The sequence below is a fragment of the Phascolarctos cinereus genome, unplaced genomic scaffold, assembly GCF_003287225.1.
Source record: "Phascolarctos cinereus isolate Bilbo 61053 unplaced genomic scaffold, phaCin_HiC Scaffold_3;HRSCAF=262, whole genome shotgun sequence".
Taxonomy (NCBI): Eukaryota; Metazoa; Chordata; class Mammalia; order Diprotodontia; family Phascolarctidae; genus Phascolarctos; species Phascolarctos cinereus.
Window position 1 is genome coordinate 187,178,627 of NW_027555736.1, and position 14,927 is coordinate 187,193,553.

Here is a 14,927-nt window from a genome sequence, read left to right on the forward strand (position 1 = left end):
ATATTGATGAAGGGATTTTCCTTACCTGGAATTCCCTACATCAGTGAAATTACAAATTCAGTGTCTGTACCCTATACTCTGTAATACTAATAGTAAGACCCATTGGTGGGCATGAGAAGAATTATGGCACTGTTCCCATCTCCCTTCCCCTTAAGGACCCCATTCTACTCTGGACCCACCCTCAAAAACCAAGTCCATACCCAGGGGGGGTTCAGCCCAACCACCTAAAATAAGGATTGGGCTCCTTTTCTCAAATTCTTAGACTCTTTCTGCCTCCTACACTGACACCCTAGGATAAATACTTAAAGCTTTGGTTTTGGCCCACGACTAAGGTCTCTCCAATGGGAGAACATGAATAGAAAGGTAGTCTATGTTTAATGTCAGGTACAAAACAGCTATTTCTTTCCTCTGTATGTACACACACACACACACACACACACACACACACACACTCACACTCTGAACTGAAAACCCTAATTGACAGAAAGTGTAAACAAGAAACAGTAACTTATAACTACAGCCAGGTCTTAATTAGTGTGAATAATGAATCCTGAAAAGTGGTCATACGTATTTGAATTCACACTGTTCAGTATTATAATCATGTAAAATATGGTCATTGGTTCCAGCCCAATGGAAATATTCAGTGCAAATTCAAATAATGTAACCATTTCACAGAATTCATTATTTGTGCTAATGGGGCCTGGCTATATCATTATTCCCGTTTCCAGGAGACGGAGACTTAAAACCATCAACATATAAAGTAATCAAAGGTATTGCTGGATCTTACATTTCACCTCAGCTCTGCATTATCCGAAAAATTCCCTCCGTGTACATATCTTCTGACAAATCAGGCCAGGAGTCTAGACCTTTTGAACTCACGAGGTAGCCTCCGAGGCTATAAATGTGCGTCTCAGTATCGCTGTGCAGTCACCTATGAACAGGCAAATGCACACAAAGCAGAAAGAGCTGGAGCTCTGAGGGCCAGTCTTAGTCTTGCCATAGGCTTTAAATGCCATGTGCTTGTAGCTCCTGTGTGGTTGGGGTGAAGTAAGGGCACCAGCCCCCTTCCTCACCCCTCCATGGAGAGTTGCTTTTTACATATGCATGTGGGGAAGCTGTTTCTCTTTTGTAACGGATATAGCACCCTACCCCACTTCCACTGGGGTTAGGAGTAGGGGGCCAACCAAGGAACTGTCCAGGATTTGCTGCATCATCCTAAGTACCAACTCATTCTGTGTTAAGCTCTGTGTCCCCCAGATTCCCAGGAAGTTGCCAGAAGAGTTAAACATGTGTTCTCTGGGATAGTCCATATAAGCCCACTGCCACAAAGGCTACATGGGATGAACCCCTGCCAGACTTTTATATGTGCATATTTTTCCCCCAGTGGACTGTGAACTCCTTGAGAATGGACTGTCTTTTGTTGTTATTTATATACCTAGAGTAGATTGTGTCATGGACCCCTTTGGCAGTGTGGTAAAATCTCTGGATATAGTTATCAAAATATTAAAAACATTTATGGATCGCAGGTTAAAAACCCCCATCCTAGGCCTAACATAATGCCTGGCACATAGTAGGTGCTTAAAGAATGATTTATGATTGGTTGACTGTTTATACTAGAGGCAATAAAAAGATTTTTGAGCGGGTGAGTGATATGATCAGACGCAAGCCTGAAGAAGATCGTTTTGTTAGCTGTGTGAGGATGGCTTGCTGAGGGGAGAAATAGGGGACCAATTAGGAGGCTATTGAAATAGCACAAGGGAGAGATGACAAAGGCCACTAGGTAGTGTAGTAGATAGAGTGCCAGGCCTGGAGTCAGGAAGACTCATCAAATCTGGCCTCAGACATTTAGTAGTGGTAGTCTGTCTGACTACCTGGCAAGTCACTTAACCCAGTTGGCCTCAGTTTCCTTATCTGGAAAATGAGCTGGAGAAGGAAATGGCAAACCACTCCAGTATCTCTGTCAAGAAGACTCCAAATGGAGTCACGAAGAGTCAGAAATGACTGAACAACAACAATTACTACTTTTGTTATTTGATGTTATTATCAAATTGTTTTGTTATTTTGTTAGTGGTAGTGGCCATATCTATAGAGAGACAGGTCAATAGCTATGAGAGATGTTATCAGAGTAGAATTGACAAGACTGGCCTGCAGAGTGGAGATGAGGGAGAAGGAAGCGTCAAGGATGACTTTGAGGTTGTGAGGTTGTGAAACCATATTTTTTAAAGCCTTGGCACATAAACGCTTAACTAAGTATAAGGCTCTAAACAGATAGTGCTTACCATTAGTACCTTGTATTAGTATTTTGATATTTCCATTATTTTTGTGATCGAAACAAAGCTGATTAGTCTTGTTATGATCATACAAACTTTATTGTCCGATATATTGTAGTAATACATTGTCAGGATATAAATCTTTGGTAAAATGGCAACTCTTTAGAAGTACCACCTTAAAATTAGCACCAAAGAATAACAGATCCTTATTTCCATATGATTTCCTATAAGTAAATGTGAAACCATTTCAGTAGCTGAGATAATAATTCTGTCAACTTAATTCAGATGCTTCTCACCTTTCACATTTGCTTTAGCTGTTCTGCTAGAATTGAATACTTACCTATTTTTTTCTATGTGGGTTTTTGTAATATTTCTGTGAAGTAAAATTGTTATAGCAGTAAAAGTTCCACAACTGGGAAATTTTATTTAATAGACTTCTGACCTGTGGTTAGTATTTGATGGTCTATTATTATGAACATCCTGGTACCACTTTAAATACTTTTCCTCTTAAATTCATGCTTCTAATTTAACACTAAACCCATTATTAACATATTTGGAGACAGATTGATGACATGTAACAGTGACATAAGGTCATGACAATAATAATAGCTGATAATATATATATATATATACATATATATAATATTTATAAGACATTTTATATTCATTATTGTGTGAACTACATACAGCAGCTCTGTGAGGCAGGTGTCACAGGGTATTTATTATACCCATTTTGCAAATAAGAAAATTGGGGCTTATCGGAGAGGCAAGGTGACTTGCCAACAGCAGTAGTCAGTAGCAGGAATCAAATCTGGGTCTTCCTCACTTCAAGTCTAGCCCTCTTTCCATTTTACTGTATGTAGCGTCAGATTATATGTTCAATCATTTTAGCAATTACTATCTATTTTCTGAATCATCATTTGTACCTACGATCTTCCTTCCTTATTAAGGTCTGAATTATGCTTTACTCTGCAGTTGGGCAGATAGTCTGACTTTGACTATATTTGCTAGGCAATTTATAATTAGCTTTTAATTGCTATAAAATGAAAAAATATAAAATGAAATAAAATGAAAAATATAAAATGAAATAAAATGAAAAATATAAAATCAAAGACTTTCTTATTGATCATTTGTTCATATCCAGTCAATGCATCACATAGAGGTGTGTTGGGTTGTTTTTTTTTTTTTCTGTTAACCATGTTATTTCTCCTTCTAGGCTGGTTCTATGCTCAGGGGATGCAGGTACTCTGGTGCTGAAGGATGACTCAGAACATCTGAAGTTTTGCATCACAGCAAACCCCTTCAAAATAGATTTGTTTTCTGAAGAAAAGCCCTTGCTGAGCATCAATTCCATGGGCCAGCTGTATTTTGAACAAATGCAGATGCCTCCCAAACACAGGTATTTTCTCACATAACCTTTGCAAGGTAAAGCTAGAACCAACTTAATTGTGAGTAACATTACCTGCTCAGATCAAGTGGTGGCCCTGAGTGGGACACTTGGCCTTGTTTGCTAGAGTTTTCATCCTGAAGGAGTTTTTCCTTTGGCCCTTCAGTCTTTCTCTCTAACCAGTTCAGTGTTGAAGAAAAAAATTAATTCTTTTTCTCCACACATTTTCCCCATGCGCTGTGGATTCTACTAGCAGTAGGAGTCTCTCTGAAGACTTGGTAAGAAATTACAAAGAGCTCTAAGGATCCTCTTTGCAGAAAGTAAAAGTAAGACTGATTATGTGCCATCCATTCACACCTCTCTAATTACTGAGCTCTCCCAGAATGAAATCTTCACCCTAAGCAACAGCTCCAGAGGTTCTAAGCCTTCCTGGGGCCTCTGCCTCTCTCTCTCTCTCTCTCTCTCTCTCTCTCTCTCTCTCTCTCTCTCTCTCTCTCTCTCTCTCCCTCTCTCTCTCTCTCTCTCTCTCTCTCTCTCTCTCTCTCTCTCTCTCTCTCTCTTCTCCCTCTCTCCTTCCCTTCCTCTCTCTCTCTCTCTCTTCTCTCTCTCTCTCTCTCCCTCTCTCTCTCTCTCTTTCTCCCTCTCTCTCTCCCTCTCTTCTCTCTCTCTCCTCTCTCTCTCTCTCTCTCTCTCTCTGTCTCTCTCTCTCTCTTCTCCTCTCTCTTCTCTGTCTCTTCTCTGTCTCTCTCTTCTCTCTCTTCTCTGTCTCTCTCTTATTTCTCTTCTCTCTCTCTTCTCTGTCTCTCTCTTCTCTCTCTCTCTCTCTCTCTCTCTCTCTCTCCCCCTCCCTTCCTCTCTCTTCTCTCTCTCTCTCTCTCTCTCTCAGGCAGCAGTCTGCCTTCATCATTTTCTATCCTCTGCCATTTTAGCAAAATAAATTGAAAATGATTTAAGTAAATGTGGGGGAAAAAATATAAACCATCAGGAACAAAAGCTCTCTTCCATGCCCTACAACAACAACAAAAAAAACCATAATTTTTAAAGTAAGTTAACAAGAAAAAATTAAAACATGTGCTTGGTAGGATCTCAAAATTGAAAGGAAGGGGGAGGCTAGGTGGTGCAGTAGATAGAGCACCAGCCCTGCAGTCAGGAGGACCTGACTTCAAATCCAGCCTCAGACCAAATACTTGACACTTACTAGCTGTGTGACCCTGGGCAACTCACTTAACCCCAATTGCCTAAAAAAAAAAATTTGAAAGGAAATCAAGAGAATCTTTCCTAAAACCTAAAATTTTCAAATTTATAACAAATAAAACAACTTTCTTAATTTTTTTATTTAAAAACAGACCTTCCACCGAAAGTGAGGAAGATGAGTCCACTGATCCTCACCAGGTAATCTGGCTTGAGCTATTTATTGCTATCTTTTTTTTTTAATTCTCACGTTCTTAATAATTATCATCAAAGAGCAAATATGAGGAAGTTAGGTTCCTATGTGTAGAGGTACCATGATGCCCTCAAATTTCTCCTTTTAATTCCCAGGATTCTGTCCTTTTATCCAATAATACAGCACTTTACTGGAAAGCAGAACCCCTAGAAAGAATAGGGATAATGTACTTCAGAGGTAGAATTTGAACTCAGGTCTTCCTGGCTTCAAGGCCAGCTTTCTATCAACAGTAACATGCTGTCTCTAGACCATAAAAAGGGGCCAATAGTATGTAAATTATATGCTAATGATATGCTAAATTATTTCTCCTCTGGAAGACCATGGGAATACAGTGGTCAGGTGGGAAGACAACCACCACTACTACACCTACCTATCATGCCATGGCTAAACGGCCTTTACGTGGTCAAAGTACCAGTTTTGCACAAGGAAAGGGATTTTTGTTATTGCCGTGTTAGGGCACATAAAAACAGCCAAGGTACCCTTGCCTGCTTAAGAGCACCTGCTAACCCAGTGGGGGGGGGGCAACTACTGATAGCCTTTAAGAATACAGTATTTCATCAGGTTTACTGTAAAACTACTAAAGAAGATAGAGTCTCAGCCTGATGGAAGCTTTTCTTTTGAAGAAACAATTTAAAAATGGACACAAAAATCATTTTAAAGAAACATACCTGATGATTTAAAAAAAAGAGAGAGCTATAAAATTATGCAAGATAAATGGCCCGAGTTCCAAAAATGATGCACCTAAACTCTATTTACAGCGTTCATAGGGAGCTGGGCATATTCCCATCTTTATGAGGGCTTAGCAGTGGCACAGTGGATGGAGCACTGGGCCTGGTGTCAGGAAGACTCATCTTCCTGAGTTCAAATGTGGCCTCAGACACTTACTAGCTGTGTGACCTTGGGCACATTACTTAGCCCTGTTTTCCTCAGTTTCCTCAGCTGTAAAATGAGTTGGAGAAGGAAATAGCAAACCACTCCAGTATCTTTGCCAAGAAAACCCCAAATGGGGTCACCAAGAATGGATCATGACTGAAAACAACTGAACAAAAAAGCCAGCAGCCGTGGCTGCCAGGAGAAGGGAAAAATAACTTACTTAGATACTGTTACTGCTTCTCCTTCCGAAAGTACAGGAAGGGGTATACTGATAAATGTTTAGCAACCAGTTTGTGGGCTGGGGTGGGGAGGTGTACACGTGGTGTACCTTTAAGTGTAATTTGCATTATTAACATTTCCTCCATGATTTCTTAAGTCTATACAATCAGCAAAACAATAAATCAAACCCCTATAGTGTTTGCCTCTTTCCAAGCCATAAATACTCACACTTTAAATTTAACAATCGCCTCTCACAAGTTAGTATGAGCAGGCTCCAGCACAACCCTGAGTAAAAGTCTGAATCCCTTCACATGTGATTTCTATGTTTGCTTCCATGTCTCTTCCTTAGAAGATCTAACCAATGCTCGGGAAACCTTTTACTAGGTCTTAAATGAGCTTAGCTGAGTCCAAACAGATTTTTTTTTCCCCAAGGGGTGTCCCAAAAGAGGGCTATGTTATTTGACTCAAAACTTACTCTCTGTAAAATTTCTAGCTTGTCATGATAATATAGGATGAGGAAAAGGGAAAGTAATGGTTATGTATTTTTAAAGTACTTCGTGTCTTTCAAAGCATTTTCATATATTTGGCTCATGTAATATTCAGCATATCAGCTATGGTTCCTAGATGGCTCATGGTTGAAAATTTGTTCACTGTTTAGATATAATGGATCATATATATTCTTGAATATATGCTACAAATTATATACCACTGCCACTGTGTAGATCGCTTGCTTGATTTGATTATATGTTGAGGTCTTTGACTAATCAACTTCCTTAAAGATAAGCTTGTTTTCTCAGCCAAATTCTCCTGAAACCTAAAGTATGCTATAATAATCACAATAATTGTTATAATTTATAACATTGATTTCTTTACTTTTATTTGTACAGGAAAGTCAAGATGATCTGGGTCTTTGGAAAGAGAAATTTGGCAAATTTGTGGATATCAAAGCCAATGGTAAAACCAAGATTGACATAGTGTTAAGATTGTCTTTACAGTATAGCTCAGTGTCTCTCAAGCTGCTTAGCTTCTTCAGTCTTGTTTATTTGTCATTGGTAGGTTTGTTCATAAATCAGATAAGGAATCCTGACATTAATTGACAGTGTGTTCAGTGAATTATTCACATTAAAAATTAAATAAATGCTGAATTCATCATTTTTGTTATTAAGCTACCAATATGGGCAAACGGAAAAGAGGCTTTCTTCAAAACAACCACTCAGATTTTGATCTCCTGCCTCTAAACAGTCCCATTTGATAGGCATTTATTAAGCACTGTCCATGATCCTAGAACTATGCCAGACTTAATGGGAGATTTAGAACTATGAACCTCAGCCCTTGCCCTCTAGGAGCTCCCAGTCTTATATGAAAGTCAAGACATATTTGTAGACATTGGTGAACGCTTTAAGATAGCATGTCAGTGAGTACCAGAATCAGTGGGAAACACAGTGCTGTAGGAAATCAGAGCAGAGAGAGAGAGAGTATCTGGGAATGTATTTTATCTCTAATTTTGTAGGATGGTTGACTTAGAAGCTTGGTATACCTCTAATGCACCCCTGAAAAATTCAGTTCTGCTGGGTCAGTCATGGCACTAGTCCTGGATTCAGAAGGACCTGAGTTCAAATCCGGCCTCAGACCAAACACTTGACACTAACTGTGTGACCCTGGGCAAGTCACTTAACCCCGATTGCCTCACCAAAAAAAAAAGCCAATTCCAGGATTTACTCTGGGGTCCACACATTATCCCCAATCCCAGTGCATCTTTATCCAGAGCAGCACAGCCTTGTATTGTATTAAAGCCTTGAATGAGTTAGGAGAGGGAGTTTCCTCACCTGTGAATTCCTGTGTACCAATTATAGAAGGATAGTCTACTCTCCCTACCCAACAAGACTGCTTTGACCCACTCAGAACCCTGTGTACTTAGTACTTCTTATGCCTGCCAAGATGGTCATTTATCTGCTTTAGCCTAGGGGATTTTAGGCATCAACAGTAAGATGAAAGGATTATTGAGGGGAGGTCAGGAAGGCCTTCCAGGTACTCTAAAATGGTGGTTCCTTAACCCTGGGAAGTCACTTAACCTTGTTTGCCTTAGTTTCCTTATCTGTAAAATGAGCTGGAGAAGGAAATGGCAAACCACTCCAGTATCTTTGCCAAGAAAACTCCAAATGTGGTCACAAAGAGTCAGACATGATTGAAAAACAACTAAATAACAGCTGCAAATTTCATCTAGGCCAGCCCCAACAATAACTGATTATAATGATTGCTCTGATGTCATACTAAATGTAGTCATTATGCCCAGGTCACTAAGACAAGAGGATATATAATGTATTTTTAAAATATTTCTATCCAAAAGAATCAAAACAAAAAGTTTATTTCTTTTTTTATTATTTTGATTTATCAACAATCGCTTCCATAAGCTTTTGAGTTTTTAATTTTTCTCCCCCTCTTTCCCCACCTCCCTCCCCAAGATGGCACACAAGCTGATATAGGCTCTACATATGCATTCCTGTTAAACATATTTTCACATTATTCATGTTGTAAGGAAGAATTAGAACCAATGGGAGGAACTACCAGAAAGAGGAAACAAAACAAAACAGAAGAAAAAATAGCAAATAGTATGCTTCAATCTGTATTCAAACTCCATGGTTCCTTCTTTGAATGTGGATAGCATTCTCTATCATGAGACCTTTGGAGGCGTCTTAGATCCCTGCATTGCTGAGAAGGGCTAAGTGCATTAATATTAGTCACCGCGCAACATGGCTATTACTGTGTACAACGTTCTCCTGGTTCTGTTCATTTCACTCAGCATCAGACCATACAAATCTTTCCGGGTTTTTCTGTAGTCTGCCTGCTCATCATTTCTCATAGCACAATAGTATTCTATTACATTCATATACCACAATTTATTCAGCCATTCCCCAATTGATGGGCATCCTCTCAATTTCTAATTCTTTGCTACCACAGAAAGAGCTGCTGTACATATTTTTGTACACGTGGATCCTTTTTCCATTTTTATGATCTCTTTGGGACACAGCCTTAGAAGTGCTGTTGCTGGGTCAAAGGGAAAAAGTTTATTTCTTAAAGGATTATTGGTTAACATCATACAGCTAATTAGTGACCAGGACCATGTCTTACTCATTTACCTTTTTTGCTCCATAGTAGGTGTTCAGTAAGGGTTTAATGAAAGAATGAATGACCAGTTTATGACTAGGAGTCAAGTCTTCTGGTTTCTAAACTAGTGTACTTGATTTTAGTCGTTTTTCAGTCATGTCTGACCCTTCAAGACCCATTGGGGTTTTCTTGGCAAAAATACTGGAGTGGTTTACCATTTCCTTCTCCAGCTCATTTTGCAGATAAGGAAACAGAGGCAAACAGGATTAAATGACACGTCCGAGGTCACACAGCTATACGTGTCTGAGGCCGGTTTTGAACTCTTGAAGAGGAGTTTTCCTGACTCTAGGCCCACATTGTATCCACTGCATCATCAAGCTGTGCTTGAGCTTGTTATTAAATAACACGAGGTTACTCTATCCTGGACCTCTGGTCATTGACAACTGTGGATCTGCTTAATTGTTATGAAGATATTTTGTTTTTTACATCACTTGCATTTCCAAATACAGTTTCCCCTCTCCTCTACCTAGAGAGTCATTGTTTGTAATGTAACCAAAAAAAAAAGAGGAGAAAAAAACAATTCAGCAAAGCTAACCAAAAGACAGCCACGTCTAGACATCATCGTTCCACATCCGTAGCCCTTTGCCTCCATAAAGAAGTGAAGGAGGTGCATCTTCTCATCTGTAGGGCCAGACTTGTTCATCATAATTACACAACACTCAGTTTCACGTTGTTGTTGTCCCTGTGCTTATCATTTCCCTGGTCCAGCTTACTGTGCCTCGGTTTTAAAATGTGCTGTTTGGAGGAACAACTCATTCAGGCTTTTGTTTCTCCAGGCCCCAGCTCTATTGGACTTGACTTCTCCTTGCATGGTTTCCAGCACCTCTACGGGATACCCCAGCATGCAGAGACCCATCAGCTCAAAAACACTGGGTAAAGTGAAAGCAAGAGTTCATCAGGAGGAACCTCTGGTTTGGGGAAGAATTCTCAAGACCAGGACTTAGTTAAGATTTCTGAACCAGTGCTAACATAAATACAGCCTTTGTACCTCCAACTCCACCATCCCTCTCCCTCATCCATTTATGCCAGAGGGACATTTAAATCAATACTGAAAATTAACCTCTGTCATCTGACTCCCTTGAATGGCCTTCTAAAGTAAAACATGCTGTCAGGACAGGGGACTTAGTCTAAGAACAAGTCAGAAGGGAGACTAAAGGTATGATTACTCCAAATTAACAACGTTGGTAAATAGATGATAGAGATAACAGAGCTTTTATGGTAACTAGACAATTAACCAGGTATCTGTGTAGAAATAGAGTCTGACAGGCTATCGAGCCCAGGAGATAGGGTTTATTTGGTATATTGTGATGCTGACATTAGAAATCTTAGTGGTACTAATGAGCCATGCCGTTCTCCCAAACAAGACTCCTTTGACCCACTCAGATCCTTGTACCAGGGTCCTTTTGCTCTCAGAACTTCATATACCTGGCAGGGGGGTCATTTATCTTCTTTTGCCTGTGGGTAATCATTCGCTAATCAACAGCTGTTGTATGATGAAAACAAAGACTAGATTTGGAGTCAGAAAAACTAAGGTCAAGCTCTGATTCTGCCACCTACTAGCTGTGTGACCTTGGGCAAGCCATTTAATTTCTGGGAGCCTCTGTTTTCTCATTTGTTAAATGAGGTTCCCTTCAGAGATTTACTTTAAGGTCAGTTGGGATATTTTTAAACTGTAAAGCTACTAGTACTACTAGGTAAAAATTTGTTATTCACCTACTATTGGCAGGCTACTGTGCCAAGTGGCAAGTGCCATAACGTATGCAAAGAATTGTTCAATACTGTCTCTGCTCTTGGGGAATTTATGATCTAGTTACAAGTTAAAACATACATACATATATATACATACATATACACACATATGTATGTGCAACATATATACAGAGACATATATATACACAAATAATGTGTATATATGTGTGTGTATGTGTGTATGTATAACGTGTGTGTATGTATATGTATATATATATATATATATATATATATATATATATGCACCTTAGTATATATGTATGTGTATGTATTTAATGCCTAGAGTATTTACTATTTATAAAACTGATTTGGCACTTCTCACTACTGCTTTGTCCTTTAAGTTACTTTTTCTCCCCCTCCCTCCCTCCTTCTCCTTCTGTCTCCATGTATATGTGTGTGTATGTATATGTGTGTGTGTGTGTATATATATATATGTATGTGTGTGTATGTATGTGTATGCATGTTTGTATGTGTGTGTGTATATAGAATATATCATATACTTAAAATCAATATAATATAATGAGAGAGAGAGAAGGTAACTTCTAAGACAGGACAGTAATGAGAAGTGCCAAAACAGTGTTATAAGTAGTAAATGCTCTTGGAATTTAGAGGAAGAGATCCCTTGTACTGGTAGTAATCAGAGTGGGCTCACATAAAGAAAGTGGGTTTTGAGTTAGGCCTTAAAATGCAAGTAACATGGGTGGGAGCTGAGGACATTACATTCATTAATAATAAATCTGTGACTGTGTTTGTTCATTTCAGTGATGCTGAGGCTTACCGACTTTACAACCTGGATGTCTGTGGGTATAAGTTACATGACAAATTGGGTATTTATGGTTCTATACCCTATCTCCTAGCACACAAACTAGACAGAACTGTGGGAATTTTCTGGCTGAATGCCTCAGACACGCTGGTGGAAATCAACACACAACCTACGGTACAAGTAAGTTTTGGATAATGACTCCCTTTGAGGTTTGCTGAGTAATATCCATTGTGATAATAGCTAGCATTTTAAGGTTTGCAACACTCTTTCCATGCGTTATCCCATTTGATCCTCACAACAACCACCCTGTGAAGTAGATGCTGTTATCCCCATTTTATAGAAAAGGAAACTGAGGCTGAGAGCAGTTAAATGACTTGGCCAGAGTCACACAGCTAGTAAGTATCTGAGGCTAGATTTGTACTCGTCTTCTTGACCTCAAGTCTAGCGCTCTGTCTTCTATGTCACCTAGCTGTTCAGTGAAGCAAAATTATTTCTCTGTAGTAACAGCTATTGTCTTTGTAGTGGAAACTATTAATGCTTCTCCATATACATTCAACTAAGGCAGGTAAAGAGGAATGGGGTGGGGAGTAACCTCTATGTCATGGACCCCTTTGGCAGTCTGGTGAAGCGTATGGACCCGTTCTAGGAATAATGTTTTAAAATACATAAAATAAAATACATGGGATACGAAAGAAAACAATTATATTTAAATACCCTGATCAACATACTTAAAAAACAAGTTCAGAAACAGCTGGTTAAGAAGCCTTAGATTAGACAATAGCGTAAAAATGTGCATGGTACCCACTAAAGAAGCTGACAGTTGCTTGGGTTTGGGTTGGTAGGTCATTTCTATCCTGACTGATTTGTGCTTTTTTAAAGATGGTTGAGAAAAGGTTTTTAGAGTTTCACTTGGTTCCTTTTCCAGCACAAGTTGTCCCCAAGAGGCTCAGTTTTGGCGAAGCAGAAAGTCAGGGCTCGAAGTGATGTACGTTGGATGTCAGAGAGTGGAATCATTGATGTCTTTCTATTAATGGGACCAACCCCTGCTGCAGTCTTCAAACAGTATTCAGTACTTACAGGTATTTGGGTAAATTAGTGATGGCCTCCAATTCATTTACATTCCTGGAGTTATGGGCAGTAATCCCTCTCCCTTACCTCTTCTACTAGCAAATATAACATTTATGAATTACCATTTTTTGTTTTAGTCTTTTTCAGTCATGTCCTATTCTTCATGACTCATTTTGGCTTTTCTCGGTAAAGATAATGAAGTGGTTTGCCACTTCTCCAGTTCATTTTACAGATGAGGAAACTGAGGCAAACAGGGTTAAGCCCAGTGTCACACAGCTAGTATGTGTCAGAGACTGGATTTGAATTCAGGTCTTCCTGACTCTAGGCCCTGTACTTTATTCACTATGCCACCTAGCTGCCCATAAATTACCATACAGAATATATAAAGGACATAATCCCACCCTTTAAGGAGTTATCATTCTCCCTCTCCTTTAGTGGGCCTTGGGCTTATTCGGCTAAGTTAAAAATTGTCTTGGACCTCTGGCCCTGCTTTAATCCCTAATCTCTAAAAATCCCCTCATTTTTGATGTTCTATTAGCTACTAGACTTACTCTGATGTTTTCTTAAATGATCATTATCCCAAACTTGCTTTTATTACAATCTTCATTGAATTGTACCTTTGTACCACATGTTACACTTATTGAAATTTAAACATGTGTGATTAATATTGCATTATTAGTCTATATTAGTTTAATAGGTTCATTAATAAGCCAGTATATCCCTATTTCCCCTTTTTTGTTATCATTTTTTTGTTTTCAGAGGAAATTGGGGTTAAGTGACTTGCCTAGGGTCACAGAGCCAGTCAGTGTCTGAGGCCAGATACAAACTCATGCCCTTCTGACTCCGGGTCGGTGCTCTATCCACTATACCACCTAGCTGTCCCTATTTCCCATTTTTAATGAGGGTAAATCAAATCCCAGATAATAAGCAACTTACCCAGCAGAATCAGGTCAGTGTGGAACTCATCTTGTACTCAGCATCTGGATTAGATTGGCAGAAGATAATGAAACTCAATACTGGTATTTTTGAGGGAGTGTAAGTAATATCTACTGGTATTAGAACAAATGTCTTAAGACCTCTTCCTATTTTTTGATCTAATAAATATTAATTTGGTCAGATATTTTTAGAAGAGAAATAGAACACTTACAAAGGTCATAGGAAAAAAATTAAAACATGATATACTCTGGACTCCTTTGTGTGAGGCACAAAGTTCTGGTGTCCACTTCTGGGCAGAGGTAAAAAATCGGGAATGAGTCGAGCTGATATAATTCAGGAAGGCATCCCTAGACTGGGTGTGACCAGAGCTTTCGTCTTCACTTCTCCAATGGTAAGGTGTATTATGTGTGGATTCTAAGGTCTATACCATACCATAGTGGTGTCTATAAGCTGTGACCCTGGACACGTATGACTAGGCCTACATATCACAAGAGGAGACCCAGGACCAAATGCTGTGGGTAACACAGCCATCACTGTATCCCCCCACCCCCACCCCCACCCCGGCCTCAACCAGATTTCCCTTTGCACTCACTCTACAAACTGTCAATATACATTTTTTTTTTTGCCCTCCAAGTATAGATCAGTTCAGTCTAGGGTACATTAAGCCACTTCCAGTATCTGGCTCTCTTTAGTATTCCAGCAAAAAGTGCTGCTTCTGTCTGATGTTACTCAATGTAGTTGCTTTCAACAGCTAGCCCCTTTTGGGCAGTGTCTCAGGGGAATTCCCTACGCTTAATACTAGGTGCTGGCTGAACCCTCTTGTACTCTAAAACAGAGCTTCTTAAGTTTTTTCCACACATGTGCTGCCAGAAACACCTCAAATGCATTATGCATTTGATTTTTAATTAATTTTTGGTCATTGCACATTCAGAAACCTTTTACTGTTGTCAAATTTTTTGCAACCCCATATGGGGTCATGACCCACAGTTTAAGAAATGCTTCTCTAAAACACCCTAGTCTCAATTCTTACTGATCCCTTAGCAGCAGGATGCC

At 39.3% G+C, this 14,927-nt stretch overlaps 1 protein-coding gene across 1 annotated transcript in view; it reads left to right on the forward strand.

Annotated features, from left to right (window-relative positions):
• GANC (glucosidase alpha, neutral C) overlaps positions 1–14,927 on the forward strand; it is a 59,149-nt gene that overhangs the window by 13,876 nt on the left and 30,346 nt on the right. Inside the window, exons 6-11 of the mRNA XM_021009299.2 lie at positions 3,487–3,669; positions 5,004–5,049; positions 7,081–7,147; positions 10,135–10,231; positions 11,870–12,050; positions 12,796–12,949. Coding sequence (XP_020864958.1) covers positions 3,487–3,669; positions 5,004–5,049; positions 7,081–7,147; positions 10,135–10,231; positions 11,870–12,050; positions 12,796–12,949 — 728 coding nt within the window. The remainder of the gene's footprint in view (positions 1–3,486; positions 3,670–5,003; positions 5,050–7,080; positions 7,148–10,134; positions 10,232–11,869; positions 12,051–12,795; positions 12,950–14,927) is intronic.